The following is a 16540-nucleotide window of genomic DNA, read 5'->3' as shown; positions in this document are numbered from 1 at the left end:
ATCTCAGCTTCAGAGGCTGCATTGAGTGCACAATCATCTGCAAACAGAAATTCATGTACCAACACTCCCTCCACTTTGGTCTCTCTCTCTCTCTATATATACATTTGGATCTAGCTTACAGTTCTGGACTGAACACATGCTGTCAGTGCTATACTGGTATTCACCCAACTTCTCATGTCTCTAGTCAAAGGCCAGTGGAATAGAAAATGTTGATCTACTCCAGGAGAGGAATTTACTTTCATGTAGTTTAACATACCAATGGAATAACAATTCCATATTGAAAAATTGAAAACATAGTAGAGATATTTCAATATTTTTTCTGAATTGTATAACATTTTATGTAAAATATTTTGAATATTCAACTTTGGTATTAAATTGTTCATTTTTCAGTCAAATAGGAAATAAAAAGTAGATAGAAACATAGGCTATTATATGCTAATAAAAATGTGTGCCCAGATGAAGGGAAGTGGTGATTCTACTGAACTAAAATATTTGTTATATTACTTCTTTTTTTCTCTAATTGATATTTTATTTTATTTTTTCCAGTTACACATTATAAAAAATTTTCAGCATTCATTGTCATAGTTGTGCACATTTATGTTATATAATTTCCTTCCACCCTCCCTTACCATCCTCATCCCCTCAAAGGTAAATCATCTGCGGAACATCGTATATCAGATACAGTGTTCAACATGTTTTTAGATTAGTCATTTTCTTTATGAGGAATAAGGACTAAGGGAAAAGAAAGAAAACCATGAGATAGGAAAGAAAAATGCAAGAGAAATTTTAAAAAAGTCAACATGGTGTTCATTCAGATTCTGTAGATTTTCCTTTGATTTGCTTCGTTTTGTGTTTCTTCTTCTGGATGTGAATAGCATTGCCAAAAACAGATCTCCTAGGTATGTCCTATCTTCCTTAGTTGCTGAAGGGAGCTGCATTCTTCAAGGTTGATCAGCTCACTATGTTGTTAATGTGTACAATATTCTCTTTGTTCTGCTCCCTTTAATGAGCTCCAGTTTCTGTAATTTGTCCCAATTTTCTCTAGAGTCTGAGAATTCATGGTTTCTTGTAGAGCAATAGTACTTCATAACAACATTTCATATACCATAACTTGCTCAACCACTCATCAATTGATGGATGTTCCCCTCAATTTCTAAAAATAGCTGTTATGAATATTTTTGGATCATGTGGGACTTTTCCCAATTTTTTATGATTTCTTCTAGATATAGGGCTAGTTTTGGTATTACTGGGTCAAAGGGCATAATGAATTTTATTGATCTTTGAGCATAATTCCATATTGCTCCCCAGATTATTTGGTTCAGGTAACAACTTCACCCACAGTATTAATTTTCAATCCTCCCACAACCTCTCCAACATTGATCATTTTCCTTTATTTATCATTTTAACTAATTTGATTGATGTGAGGTGAAACCTCATAGTTGTTTTAATTTAAATTTCTCTAATCAATAGTGATTTGGAGAAATTTTCTTATGACTATATATATATATATATATATATATATATATATATATATATATATATATAGCTTTAGTTTCTTCATTTGACAGCTGCCTGTTCATATTGTTTGACCATTTAGGAGTTTAGGAATGACTTGTAATCTTATAAATTTGATGCAGTTCTCTCTATATTTTAGAAATAAGACCTTTATCAGAACTTCTAGTTGTGAAAATTCTTTACAAGCTTCCTGTTTTCCTTCTAATTTTGGTAACATTGGTTTTATTAGTGTAAACCTTTTTTGATTTAATATAGTCAAAATCATCCATTTTACAATTTATAATGTACTCTATTTCTTGTTTGGTCATAATTTTCTCCCCTTTCCATACATCTGGCAGAATATTTCTTGACTTGTTAATTGGTCTCTGATATCATCCATTATGTCTAAATCCTTTTTTTTGTATTGTTTTGGTTTTTTGGGTTTTTTTTTTGCAAGTCAATGGGATTAAGTGACTTGCCTAAGGTCATGCAGCTAGGTATATGTCTAAATCCTGTACCCACTTTGACCTTATTTTGGTACATGGTATGAGATGTGGGTCTATGCCTAATTTTTGCCTTATTTTTCAAAAATTTTTGTCAAATAGCTTGTTTTTATCTAAGAAACTAATGTCTTTGGGTTAGTCAAAGAGTAGATTACTATAGTCATTTGCTGTTGTTTCTTTTGAATCTATCCAAATCCACTGAGTCATTACTCTATTTCTTTCTTTCTTCTACTTCTTCTTTTTATTTTTTGCAAGGCAATGGGGTTAAGCGACTTGCCCAAGGTCACTTTAAGTGTCTGAAACTGCATTTGGTGTCAGGTCCTCCTAACTCTAATGCTGGTATTCTATCTACTGTGCCACCTTTTAGCCCCTTCATTACTATATTTCTTAATCAGTACCAGGTAGTTTTGATGACTACCATTTTATAATATAGTTTTAGATCTGGTAGAACAAGACCACCTTCCTATATATTTTTTACATCTGTTCCCTTGATATTCTTTTTTTTAAAATTTTAGAAATGTTTTATTTATTTTGAGTTTTACAACGTTTCCCCCAATCTTGCTTTCCTCCCCCCCCCCCCCCACAGAAGGCATTCTGTTAGTCTTTACATTGTTTCCATGGTATACATTGATCTCAGTTGAATGTGATGAGAGAGAAATCACATCCTTAAAGAAGAAACATATAGTATGAGATATAGCAGAATTACATAAGACAACATTTTTTTTAAATTAAAGCTAATAGTCCTTTCCTTGATCTTTGTTCAAACTCCACAATTCTTTCTCAAGATACAGATGCATTCTTCATCACTGATATTCTTGACCTTTGTTGCTCCATATGAATTTTATTACTATTTTTTCTAGCTCAGTAAAATAGTTCTCTGATCGTTTGGTATGGAACTGAATAAGCAATTTAATTTGGGTAGAATTATCATTTTTTATATTGTTCTACCTGACTATCAGCCATTGATATTTTTCCACTTGTTTAGCTCTGACTTTATTTGTGTGAAAAGTGCTTTGTAATTGGGGTGACTTAGTTATTGCAGCTCTGGTATATTGAAGAAGCTTGAAATGCTTTGGGTGTTCCCAGAAAAAATGGAGTGTTATACGAGAGTCATCCTAAAATATATTTTGGAAATGCATGCCATCAACAGGTAGCCTATGAGGGTATGACTGCCTTGGCAATCACAATTGGTTATGGTTAGCTGGTAAATTATAGCATGATAAAGAATTGGAACAAAAAAGTTTGGAAAGACTTCTTCCTTCTCTTTTCTGGTTTCTAGCTTCCTCCAAAAGGGAAGATTGTTCAATGAATAAGTGGACTTTCATGTGGAAGTTTGATACTAATTCAAAATGGATTCTGAAAGCAAAACTTAAACCACATGATAGACTAATAAGAATAAATTTCAATTCAATATAAGAAATATTTAAAGATTTAAGGTATTCTAAAATGGAATTCAGAGAGGTTTTGACTTCTTTTTCACTTAAAGTTTTCAGGGAAAGGATGAAACAATATGTGGGCTCCTATATTTTCTTGTTTTAGATGAATTTAAATTCCTTTCCCGGTCTAAAATTGACTCTGTCTCATGGATTTCATTCTGTATACAGCATTTCTCAAAGCCTTTTTGACCTGTTTATTTCGTAGTGTATAAATGAAAGGATTCAACAAAGGGGTGATCACAGTGTTCACAAGGGCTGCCTCTTTGTTGGATTCTAGTCTGTCAGCCTGCTTTGGTTTCACATATATAAAAACACAGCTTCCATATGTCAGAAAAAGGACAATGAGGTGGGAAGAACAGGTGGAAAAGGCTTTCTGTCTCTCTTTGGCAGTTGGGAGATTGACTATAGTAATAATTATTTTGATGTATGATATGACTGTTATAGTGAGGGAAGACAGAATGATAACTATAGAAAAAAGAAAGGATAATGACTCAATTGTATTGGTATTAGAACATGAAAGATGAACCAGAGGTCCTAGGTCACAGAAGAAATGGTTGATGAGATTAAAGCCACAAAAAGATAACCGAGAGACCATCAGGATTGGACCAATGATTAATATAAAACCTAATAGATAGCAGGATAATACTAAGAGGAAACAGACTCTCATGTTCATGATGATGTGGTAATGTAGAGGGTTACAGATGGCCATATACCTATCCAGGGACATGACAGCCAAAAGGAAGAAGCATGTTGACCCCAAAAATAGAAAGAAAAATGTTTGGGTAAGGCAAGCAGCAAACGAAATTGTTTGCATTCCTGAAAGGAAGATTGCTAGCAGTTTGGGAATAACAGTGGTAATGAAGCAGCTTTCTAGGAAAGAAAAACTACTTAAGAAAAAATACATTGGAGTCTGGAGGCAGTGGTCAGACCATGTGATGGTGACAATGATAATACTTCCCATTATGGATACTAAATACAGAAGCAGGTGGACCACGAAGAGGGGTTTCCCTAGGTGTTGGACAGCAGGAAAACCTTCCAGCATAAATTCTTGGATTGTTGTCATATTAACTGTTTTCCCCATGTGTCTTACAGGATCTATAATGAGTCAAAGATCATTATTGATGAACAGATATTGTGAAATGTAAGGGAAGCAATCTTATGTTGATATACTACAGCATGCAAAGAGAAAGATGAAAGAAGCATTTTGTTCAAATGAAATTTCTCCAGAATTGGTGGAAAAGGGGAACAGTAAATCATGCAAGTTTTCTAGTCAGTGACTTGAATTTAAAAAAAGGACTCAGTAAGTTTTTATGATTTCTATATGCATTCAATTGATATTTTAAACATGTGAAATTATTAGTCTATTTCAAATTTAATTAGTCAACATGGAATTAACTTAGTATTTAAAAGTAATAAAACCTAATCTAAAATTATAGTTTCTTTTATCAATTTACAAATATGGTGATAGCCATTCTCATTGATTTAATATTCTAGACAGTTTTGGGGGGGCAGATATAGACTTGTGATTTCATTGACATAGGGAAGTTTGAAGCTTAACAGCAGCTATTCTGCACTTTATAATGTTAGAGAATTTCCTGCAGCATTGAGAATATATGTGATTTGCCTAGGGTCATAAAGTCAGTAGGTGTTAGATATTTGATTTAAAGCCAAGACTTCCAGTCTAAAAATTTTGTCTTTGGATCCCCATTGTCTCTTATTTTAGCCATAACAAAACTACACTTTTTCCTGATATTTTTCAAGCAACATCTTACATTTCCATAGAACTTCATAGATTACATTGCATTTTGAAAAGGTTCTCATTAGGGACACATAATATAAAAGTGGGGGGTTATTGCCCCCATTTTATAAGTGAGAAAAACTAGGCTTCAAAGAGATCAAGTGTTTTGATCAGTCACAAAAGGGATCAGAGCCGAGCCTTGAATTTTTCTCTTTTGATATAAAGTTCAATGCCCTTTTCTTAAGTAACATTCCTATATTGATTTTACTTCAGAAATTAATAGTCTATCTTTAAGGAAAGGTATTGTTATAAAATGACCTCTGACCTAAATAATAATAACATCTGCTAATGTTCAAAAATATAAATATTTTTTAACAAAAATAATAATGAATCCTTCCATAAAACAACCAATTGAGTATCATTTTCAACTTATTTTCAACTTAATTTTGTTAGTCTGATGTCATGGAGAGAGAGATACCTCAGATCAGGAAGACCTGGAATCAAATTCGATCTTTGTCATATATAAGCTGTATGACTGTGAGTAAGCCCCTCAAAACTATCAGGTTCCCTAGGGAAATGAGAGCTGTCCAACCCACAGACCACTCACTGGCTGCATGCTGCCCACAATTGTCCTGAGTATGGTAGAAAAAACTTTCAATGTAGTTCCTATCTGATTTAAATGTACTGATATATTAATAAAAAGCAATGGATATACATTTTTATGTGGTTTTCTAATTCAATGTGTGGACCATGGGGTATGGCATATATGATTTCATGTCACCACCCCTTTCTATTTGAGTTTGATACTACTAAGCCTCACAGTTCTCTAAAACTATAAGTTTCAGAAAAGGTGGAAACTTCAATAAGTGGATGGAATTTCCTCATCTGGAGTTCCTTATACTGATGAAATCACCAAAGTAGTCTCCATCCACTCATTTCTTACTGCTTATCATAATAAAAATTAGAATCTAACTATCTTCTGGAACCTAGTGCTAATTTTGTTTCAAGATGAGCTATTAGAATGCATCTCTACTGGAAGGGAGAATAGCATGCTAATAATAAACCAGAAGTTCAATAACCATGCCATTGGGAATTTTTTGTTGGGGCTACAATATGCGAAACAATGGTAGCAATTTGGCACAGCAGATATAATGTTGGTCTGAAGTCAAGAAGACTCATCCTGGAAGGAATAATTGACCAAGGACAAGTCACTTAACTCTGTTTTCCTGTTTTCTTATCTGTAAAATGAAATGGAGAAGGAAATGCAAAACCCTTCAGTAGCTCTTCCCAGAAAAGCCCAGTGGGATTAAGTATAGGTGAACACAATTAAAATGATTTAACAGCATACAAAATGGCTGTCCAATCCATCCAGATTTCTGGTCCTGCACACTGCTTTGCTAATGAAGACCTTGCTTGAAATGAGTGTTGGAATCTATATAGTGGTGTCAAACTCAAATAGAAATGGAACCCACTAATCCATATGAAAGTAGCTCTGGTGACCAAATATTGGCTTAGAAAACCATATATTATCCTTATCTCTGAAATATTGTAGTTTTATTTATTTCCTTATATATTTTCCAATTACATTTCAATCTGATTCAGGCAGTAGAACTCCCTAGTCAGTCTTTGATTTCTTAGGATATCTCCGAAACAATAGATAAGGAAGCAGTTTGAGGAGAGAGATACTCACATATCTGTGTTTATAGGACCCAGAAGTTAGAATCTTGGGCTCTTCTTACTTTCATCTTCTACCACCTAGACAGAAGGAAAAGGAAAAGGAGGAAACTCTTGCACTTCTTTTATCCCCATGTCATGAAAGGGATATTTTAGAGACACTAGGAAAAAGCAATTAAAACAGGGCCAGTTTTTATTTTAAGTTCTCTTCTCCCACAACTTCCTAATCTCCAGGCCAAGTTTTGAAACAATGCTCAAAATATACAGAACCATAGGATTTTGGTCACACCTTAGTTCTTGACATCCAAAGACAGATCAAGCAGATAGTTTTGTTTGTCAAAACTTTAGTCTGACTTACCTCATATCTTGAATGTTCTCCTTTCCCACCCCTCAGGGCAATGCATCTTGTGAAATGAGGAGGACTGGAGTGTTGAATACCCATGGAAAGAAGAACAGAGTGCCTTCAGCTAGATGATTTTCCCCTTTACATAGATTTTCTAGACATATACCTATACACTAAAGTATTCAATTTAATATCACATTTTCCAGAATTAGAGTCTCTTACAGAATGTTCAGAGTTAAGGACTTATCTTCATTACAGGTCCAAAGCATTTATGATGTTTCTCCTCAGATTATCTATCATGACCATGCAGAAAGGACCAAGATCAACAGGCAGACCCTGTCACACCCAGAAGTCATTAGAATTGTCAAGAGCAAAACATTGAGGAACCCAAAGTCTGGGGAGTATTCTCTTGACATAATAGAAATTCCCTTTAGGAACATAATTGGTCACTTTGAAAACCTGAAAATGCAGCATAAAGATTGTATGTATTTTTTCCACTGTTTTAATTTTGAAAAAACATTCTTTGCACATCAGCATGTTCCCTTGCCATTCTTTCACATAGGGAAAGATGGTTTATGGACAAAAATCAAAGAAAGGAGCCAATGATCAGTGCATAACTTTAGGTAACTGTATAAAGGAAGTATGGATAATAAATAATATGACTTGGAGATCTTAATACAAGGGGGAAAAGTTTTATTTCATCAGTTTTTCAGAGATGGGTCATGGAATTCTGGACTACAATAGGGCTCTACAAGGGTTCTTATTTTTTGTTTTGTATGTATCATTGGTCTCATTATTATCTTGGCTCATCTTATAGAATCTATCTCAGAGAACTATTTAAATCTATTAAATAGAATACATAGGATTATTAGAGAAACCACTTATGATGGGACCAATGTATTAAAATATTAAAAAAGAAATAAAAATTGCCTCAAATTTAGGGTGCACAAATTAAGAATCCTGCTTCTAGAATTTTATAGTTTATTCAAATTGAGCATTAATATGTTTTATGTTGCATGTAATATATTTCTGATTTTCTATTGCAGAAATTTCATTCTCTGAAACATGTTAGATGAAAGACTCAGACTAGATTTCTTTCTCTCTATTACCTGATGGGTACAGAAACAACAGGAACCAAGGGGGCAAAGTAGTTCTTCTATCTTTGTATATATAATAAAAAAAGGAAAGGGAAATGGAAAAGAATTTTATATTCACCACAAATTTGGGAAAAGTAGATTTCAAAGCAGAGATAGGAGATGTAAAATCCTATGGGCTAAAATTCCACAGAGGAAGGAAACTCAGGGGGTATAGGAAACTTTTACACTCTTGCATTTTCTTTTTTAAATACATTTTAATAGTGCTTTTTAAATAACCACCGTGATTTTCCCCTTGAATTCCTCCCTTGTTTCCTTCTACAAAAACACCTTATCATCTTAAAGAAAGAGAAAAAATCAGAATAACTCATAAACACACTGAAAATTTATTAAGATATATCATTGTGCATCATTCCCACCTTTCCATACAGTTCAGTCAGAAATGTCTTCCTGTAGATTTATTTTGATACATTTTTTTTGTTTTATTTGAAACTTCAGGTTATTAGTATATGATATGAAGGCTTGTAAATCCCTTTTCAGGACTGCCTATCCACCTTTGGTGTCTGTTTACCACTCAACTCTCATCTGTGACTCCAAGAAGCTATAGCATAGCATGGGCAGAAAAAACCATATTAGCAGATGGTCTAAATCAAGTTGAAGATAACTGATGGGCCTTAAATCCCTTGATAAATTAGGGGGCTGTCTACATCAAGTTTGTGAAGACTTTCCCTTGTGGGATGGGTGAATGAAAACTGTTTCAACAGCAATGAAAGAAGCTAAAGCAGATACTGGGAAATGCTTAGAGCTTGGTCAAACTTTGAAAACACCAAGGTCATTCAATGCATCCTAGGACATTCCAGTTGTCTTGACATTTTTGGTGAGAAGCAAAGAAACAAATAAGACCAAAAATTCATATACCATTTTAAAAATTATTTTCTATAATTATCTGATGAAAGGGTGATATGCCTCTTTTTTCTTTTTTCTTTTTAGTTTTTTGCAAGGTAAATGGGGTTAAGTGACTTGCCCAAGGCCACACAGCTAGGTAATTATTAAGTGTCTGAGGCCTAACTTGAACTCAGGTACTCCTGACTCCAGGGCCTGCTCTATCCACTGCACCACTTAGCCACCCCTGTGATATACCTTTTAATAAAGCTTGGAGTATGCAATAATTCCCCAGACCAAAAGGAAATGTGGTAATTGAGTCAGTGGATAGGGAAATAATCCTTTTCTTGTTATATCCAGAAGGATTTCTTAACAAAATGAAAAAAAGTGGTTCTCAATATATATATATTTCTTGGTTTCCATTCCACACCATTTCCTTTCTCCTTTATATATTAAGAATAACAACATTAGAATATTTCTTTATAACTATGAGACTTTTTAAAAGTAATGAAAAGAAGGAGCGGCTAGGTGGCACAGTGGATAAAGCACCGGCCCTGGAGTCAGGAGTACCTGGGTTCAAATCCAGTCTCAGACACTTAATAATTACCTAGATTTGTGGCTTTGGGCAAGGCACTTAACCCCATTTGCCTTGCAAAAAAAAAAAAAAAAACTAAAAAAAAAGTAATGAAAAGTTGAGAAATTAGGAAATTCTACAAGTTTGAAGACTAAGTGATGTCATATAAGCTTCTCTCCTATTTACAAAAACAGTGACAAAAATCCAATGAAAAATGATATGAAAACAACATTTATAAGAAAAGGGCAAATGAGGCAGACTCCTTTAAGATAATTACTTGACTTAAAAGTGATGGCATTTGGAAGTAGTGCCTTCCATTTCTCTGACCTGAAAGTATTAAGTTGTGCACACAGTTCAGGCTCCAGTTCTGGCCTTATGCCAGGAGTTCTGCATAGTAACTGATGTGATTAATTTTATATTGAAATTCTTTTTTTGGTGCAGTAGGTAGAGCACTGTTCCAGAAATCAAGAGAACTTGAGATCAAATTTGCCCTCAGACACATACTAATTGGGTGACCTTGGGTAAATCACTTAACCCTGATTGCTTTTCATCCAGGGATTTCTCCAGCCATCCCTATTCATATTTCTTCACTGAACCCAGATGGTTCTGGAGAAGAAAGTAAGGATGGAGGCTTATCACAGTACTCCCTCATTCAAACCCCATTCAAGTGCATGTAGCTGGACAACTCCACAACTTAAAGGCAGATAGGGAGTAAAGTTTATGATCAGGACTTGATAGTAGGTAAAGGAAATTTGAAGTTGTGGCTGGGGCAAGAACATCACCCAGCATGGCTGGTTTCCATAATATTGAACACAAAAGAAAAGGGACTTTTGTCAGTTCATTGCCAATGCTGGTTATGAAAATGACAATATAGGAAAAATGTGTGCAAAGGAGCTACGTACTATGGGAGGAAGGAAATTCCTGGGGGAAAAGTAAGTTTTATAAGAAAATGTTTGAAAATTCTAGATAGGACCAAAGAGCAGTTCCAATAAGAATCAGAATGGTTCATAAGATGAAGGAAATAAGCACCTATTATGTGCCACACACTGAGTTAAGTGTATTACAAATATCTCATTTGATTATCTTCTGATACTGATCTTTCCTGATGAGATTTCCTTCTTGTGCCCAAAACACAAAGCCATATAACACAGATAAAACTTTTGCTAAGTCTTCTAATGTTTTCTAATGGTTTTGAAACATTTCTCTATGAAATTATTGTATAACTATAAGAAATGTAACATACACATTCATATACACTTACTCATAGAGAGAGACATGTAGTAGGAAGGCATCATTTTATATGAACTTTAGTAACTACAATCTTCCTTCCTGACTGACATCTGAATGACTGCCTGATCAACACTGTTGTTGCTTATAAAATTACCTTTGTATTAATAACAATATTATGCAATATAGTGAAAATAGAAAGAACAGACTATTATTTTTATTCTGCTATTTTCTTTTCCAGTTCATTTTAAAATGAGGAAATTGAGGCAAACAGGATAAAGTGACTTGTTGAGGATCATGTAGTAGCAGGTGTCTGAAGCAAGTTTACACTGAGGTTCTTCTAACTCTAAACCAAGTGATCTCTTCACTGCTTTACCTAGACGCCTTAGGTCAGACTCACTCCACACCAAATCACAACTCTCTGAAGTGTTTAAGCAGCTACTCTATGCTTTCACATGCTTTCACAGTTCTTCTCTAAATTCTAAATACAAGCCAGTCTTCCTCAGGTTTTATACCATTGCAAAATATTAAAGCTCCTATCCAGCAGGGGGAGTAATGCAGCTCAGGAGAGAAAGGAGACCCATACACAAGGATGGGATTGCTAGCAGGGCAATCTAGCAAATCCTTCTAATAAAGCACTAGACATACTTTTAAAGAAGAAAAACACATTATGTACATACGAGAGAAATAAGTCAGAATGTCCCAGACTGTGCTCAAGGCTGAGACCCTTGGCAAAACAGTTTTCCAGGAAGACCAGATGTATCTTTTTTTTTCAGGCAAGTCATTTTTTTATGTGATAATAAAACAGAAGTACATGGAAAACTTTTGCAGGAGTCAAATCTGCATGAAGTCAAACTGACCTTTTTCTGAACTCTTCCTGCAGTTCTAAACAGCAAAATTTGAGTTGTCCATTTGTTTTTATTCTCTTCTCTTACTACATAAACAATTTTTCCCATCATATATATATATGTATATATGTATCTATGTATCTATGTATCTATGTATGTATGTATGTATCTATCTATCTATATATTTAATGTCTTTTATGACATTCTTTATCTACAATTCACTCATTATAGTGGCTTTCACCTTTCCATTGTTTACTCTTTCCCTTCCCTTTCAACTGAGAAATTAGCCTTATATTTTATTTAAAAGTTAAAGTCATTTGCAAAAACCTCCCTCTTATCATGTTGGAAATGGATTGATGTTAGGTTAGCTAGGCTTTAACTGGCAGAATTGGCTCCGTGTGTGACCATCAATTTACTGATTTATTAGAAGTTTCTATATATCCAATACTACATTTAGGTAAGGAATGAAAAGTTCCAATGAGTGCATTTGATATAGCCAACTTCGCTTAATCACGTAGGGAAGTTTAACTATTTTTCTTTATCACAATATCCTTGTGTTTGATAGAGAGGCAGTCACAGAGCATTCCACAAACTTATTGACTATATCTAAGTTTTCTCTTTCACTCAATCCCTGTGAATCTTCCTACAAACAATAATCCAATACAAGAAGAGAAACCCATGAATTTGATTTTTCCATCATGATATGAGTCCCATTTTATACCTCTGTCACTATTTCTATAACTGGAAGGATGGGAACAAGCATGATTTTATCCCTTTGAATGATAAGCTACTTGACTTCTGAATCTTTGAGCAATTGTGCCCTTTCTCAGTAGTAGAATTATGATCTCACTTTCTCTCTGATCCTTATTTCCCATCAGTTTCTACCTCTTCCTTCACTTCTTTCTCACATGCAGAGATGGGCGTTCCCCTTGGCAAGGCTTTCACAAGAAATTAAATTTCCTCACATCTTCTTTAGCAAAATGTCATTCTATTATATTTACTCTCTGTCTAATATTCTATCATTCCTTGTCTAGAGGTGGCTTTCTATAGACATACCTATTTTTCCCCTTTTTCAAAACATCCTCACTTGATTCCTAGATTCCTGTTAGCTATCATCCTATAAGTGCTCTCTTTTGTGGCTAAACCCCTTAAAAGCTAATATAAAATGGGTACATTTTCTTCCATTCCTCTCTCTCTAGCATCTTACCTTTTCAGAATTTGACTTTCAATCTCATCATTCCACCAAAACTTTTTCTTTTTTTAATTTTTGATGATCTCTTAATCACCAAAGTCAAATCCAATCACTTCTCAGTTCTCATCCTTTTTGACCTCCTGTAGGTTTATGACCACCATCTTCTCCTTTATATTCTCTAGACTTCTGTGAAACTATTCTCTGAAGTTTCTCCTTTAAGCTATGTGACCATTTGTTCATTGTCTCCTGTGCTTGATCTTCATTAACATCACATTTGCCAGAGGCAGAGCCAAGATAGAAAAGAGTAAAGGCAATAATTTATCTGAGCAGTCCTTAAACTCCTCCAAGTAACTTTAAATAATGTCTCTCGACAAATTTTAGAATTGCAGAATCCACAAAAGGATGGAATGGAACAACTTCCCAGCCCAAGACACCTTAGAAGATGTACAGGAAAGGTCTGTTGTATCAGGGTGAGAGAAGAATTTCAATCTAGAAAAAATCTTAAGGCAACTAATTCAGTGGCTTCAGCAACTCCTTCCAGAACTCTCAACCCACAGATGGAAAGAGGGGTCACCCAAATGATCAGGAGGAGTTTACAGGGTTTTGTGTTAGAATTGTTTTGCTCATACTTGCATTGGGATCACCATCCTGGGTTAGAGTTCCACAGTGAAGAAGAACAGTACTACACTAGAATCTGTGACCATAGGGATGTAGGGACTCTCCTCACAATTTCAGGACAGCAAAGAGTGCTTGTGTCACTCACAAAAAAGCATACAAACCAGGAAAATAGTAAACACATTTATATCATGCCTCCAAGTCTCTAGAAGTATCTCTGAAAAAAGCAATAGAAAACCCTTTAAGTTTGGGGCACTAGAAGCTGAGCTCTACTTTAACAAAGAGATGAAAGAGAAGTAATAAGTTGGGAAAATGAGGAAAAATAGAAAAGAACTGACCATAGAAAACTACTATTGTGACAAGGATTAAAATATATACTCAAAGGGGCATTTAGGTGACACAGTGGATAGAGCACTCAAGAGGACCTGAGTTCAAATTTGACCTCAGATACTTAATAATTACCTGTGTGACCTTGGTCAAGTCACTTAGTCCCCTCCTTCCTATTGCACAAAACAAAAAAAGATTTACTTAAAACATACATTCTCAGAAGATAATAAAATCAAAGCTCCTACATTTGAAGTCTCCAAAGAATTTTGAAAATCAAGCAAGAAAGGCAGAGGTAAAATTAGGAAGAGAAATGAGAGAAATGAGATGCAAGACAATCATGAAAAATGAGTCAGTACCTTGGTAAAAGAAACATACATGAAAAATGTTGAAGAAAATTACACCTTTGAAACCAAACTAGGTCAGATGGGAAAAGAGGTATTAATGAGAAGAAGAATGCCTTTAAAAGTAAAACTGACCAAATTAAAAAAATTTACAAAAGGTTAAGTGGAGAAAATAATTCCTTACAACTTGGAATTAAACAAATGAAAGCTAATAATTTTGTGAAAAATCATGAAACAATAAAACAAAACCAAAAGAATGAAAAAATAGAATTATTTCATAAAAAGCCTATTGAAACACAAAATAGATCTAGAAGAGATAATTTTAAAATGATTGGAATGCCTGAAATCCATGATATAACCATCTTTTAAGAAATTAGTGACAAAAATTACCCTGATATTCTAGAAACAGGATAAAAAGAAATTGACAGAATCTATTTATTACCTCCTGTAAGTGATTCCCACACTGAAATTCCAAGTATTATTATAGTCAAATTTCAGAGCTCCCAGGTCAAGGATAAAATATTACAAGTAGCCAGAATGAAGCCAAATATTGTGGAGCCATAATCATGATAGCACAAGATTTGGAAACTTCTACATTAAAGGATCGGAAGATTTGGAATATGATATTCTGGAAGAAAAAAAAAGCTTGTATTACAACAAAGAAAGACCTATCCAGCAAAACTGAGGCTATTATTTCAGGCAAAAAGATGGATATTCAATGAAGTAGGGAATTTTTAAACTTCCTGATGGAAAGACTAGTGTTGAACAAAAAATTTGTCTTTCAAATATATGACTCAAGAAAATCCTAAGAAGGTAAACAGGAAAGGGAAATCATAAATGACTTAAGGTTAAACTTTTTATTCTTACATGGAAAGATGATAGTGATAACTCATAAAAATTTTCTCATTGGTTAATGGTAACTCATAAGAACTTTATCATTTTTAGGGAAATTAGAAGATATAGAAAGTGGTTCAAGAGTGAGGTGAAAATGAGAGGATGATATGTATCAAAACAAATTTAAGGAGTGAAAGAAGAATATACTGGGAGAAATAGGGAAAGGTAGAATGGTGTAACTATCTCAAATAAAAGAGGCAAGAAAAAGCTTTTACAGTGGAGTGGAAGAAAGGCAAGTTGAGGAAAGAGGTGAATGAATATTTCTCTCATCACAATAGACTCAATGATGAAAGAACATAAATACTCAATTGAACATAGAAATGTAGCTTACACTACAGGAATGTAGGAGAGGAAGGGCATTAGAGAAAGGAACAAGAGAAGGGGAATCATATTGGGGAAGGGGGTAATCAGAAGCAAAACACTTTAGAAGAGGGACAGGGTGAAAGGAGAAATGGAATAGAATACATAGGAGGAGAAATAGGATGGAGGAAAATACAGTTAGCAATTGTTACTATTTGAGAAGCAAGTTTATCTTATAAATGTCTCATTTCTCAGACTTATAGAGAACTGATTCAAGTCTATAAAATTAAGAACCTGACCTCAATTGATAAATGACCAAAAGATATGAAGTTTTCAGATGAAGCAATCAAAGCTATTCATAGCAATATGAAAAAATGCTATAACTCACTATGGATTGGGAATGTGCAAATTAAAATCATTCTGAGTTACTGTCCTATACCTATTAGATTGGCTAATAGGAAAGAAAAAGAAAATGACAAATGCTGTATGGGATGTGGGAAAATGGAAACATTAATGCATTATTTGTAGATTTGTGATCTGAGTCATCCAATCTGTAGAGGAATCTATGCCCTAAAGGCTATAAAACCATGCATGTCTTTGATCAACCAATACCACTAGAAGGTTTATATCCCCAAAGTGATTAAAAAAACACAAAAGAAAAGGACATATATGGGGCAAAGAATTGGAAATTGAGAGAACATCCATCAGTTGGAGAATGGCTAAACAAATTGTAGTATGGGATTTTGATGGAATACTATTCTGCTATAAAAATGATGAGTAGCGTTCTCTTGGAAAAACCTGGACTTTCATGAACTGATGCAGAAACATTGTACAAAGATCAGCTATGAATGACATAGCTATTCTCAGGAAAACAATGAACCAAGACAACTAACTGAAGGACTTATGATAAAAAAAAACCTGCTATCCATCCCCAGGGAAAGAACTGATCATGTTTGAATGCAGATTGAAAAATAATTTTTACACTTTATTTTTCTTGAGGTTTGGATTAGTTTTTTTTTTGCTCTATATTTTCCTTCACAACATGACTATCATGAAAA

The 16540-nt window shown here is 34.2% G+C and overlaps 1 protein-coding gene across 1 annotated transcript; it reads right to left on the bottom strand.

Moving 5' to 3' along the window:
- Positions 1 to 3560: 3560 nt before the first annotated feature.
- On the bottom strand, positions 3561 to 4514 carry LOC141522647 (olfactory receptor 6M1-like). Its single transcript, XM_074236180.1, has one exon. It carries the CDS (start codon positions 4512 to 4514, stop codon positions 3561 to 3563), a length of 954 nt encoding a protein of 317 aa, XP_074092281.1.
- Positions 4515 to 16540: the final 12026 nt, after the last annotated feature.

The sequence above is a fragment of the Macrotis lagotis genome, chromosome 4, assembly GCF_037893015.1.
Source record: "Macrotis lagotis isolate mMagLag1 chromosome 4, bilby.v1.9.chrom.fasta, whole genome shotgun sequence".
Lineage (NCBI taxonomy): Eukaryota > Metazoa > Chordata > Mammalia > Peramelemorphia > Peramelidae > Macrotis > Macrotis lagotis.
The sequence above is the reverse complement of the archived record's forward strand: the minus strand, read 5'-3'. Positions and strand labels throughout refer to the sequence as shown.

Bases quoted from the DNA above. Each gene is read 5' to 3' on its own strand.
- LOC141522647 (XM_074236180.1), bottom strand. From the start codon at position 4,514: ATGGGGAAAACAGTTAATATGACAACAATCCAAGAATTTATGCTGGAA.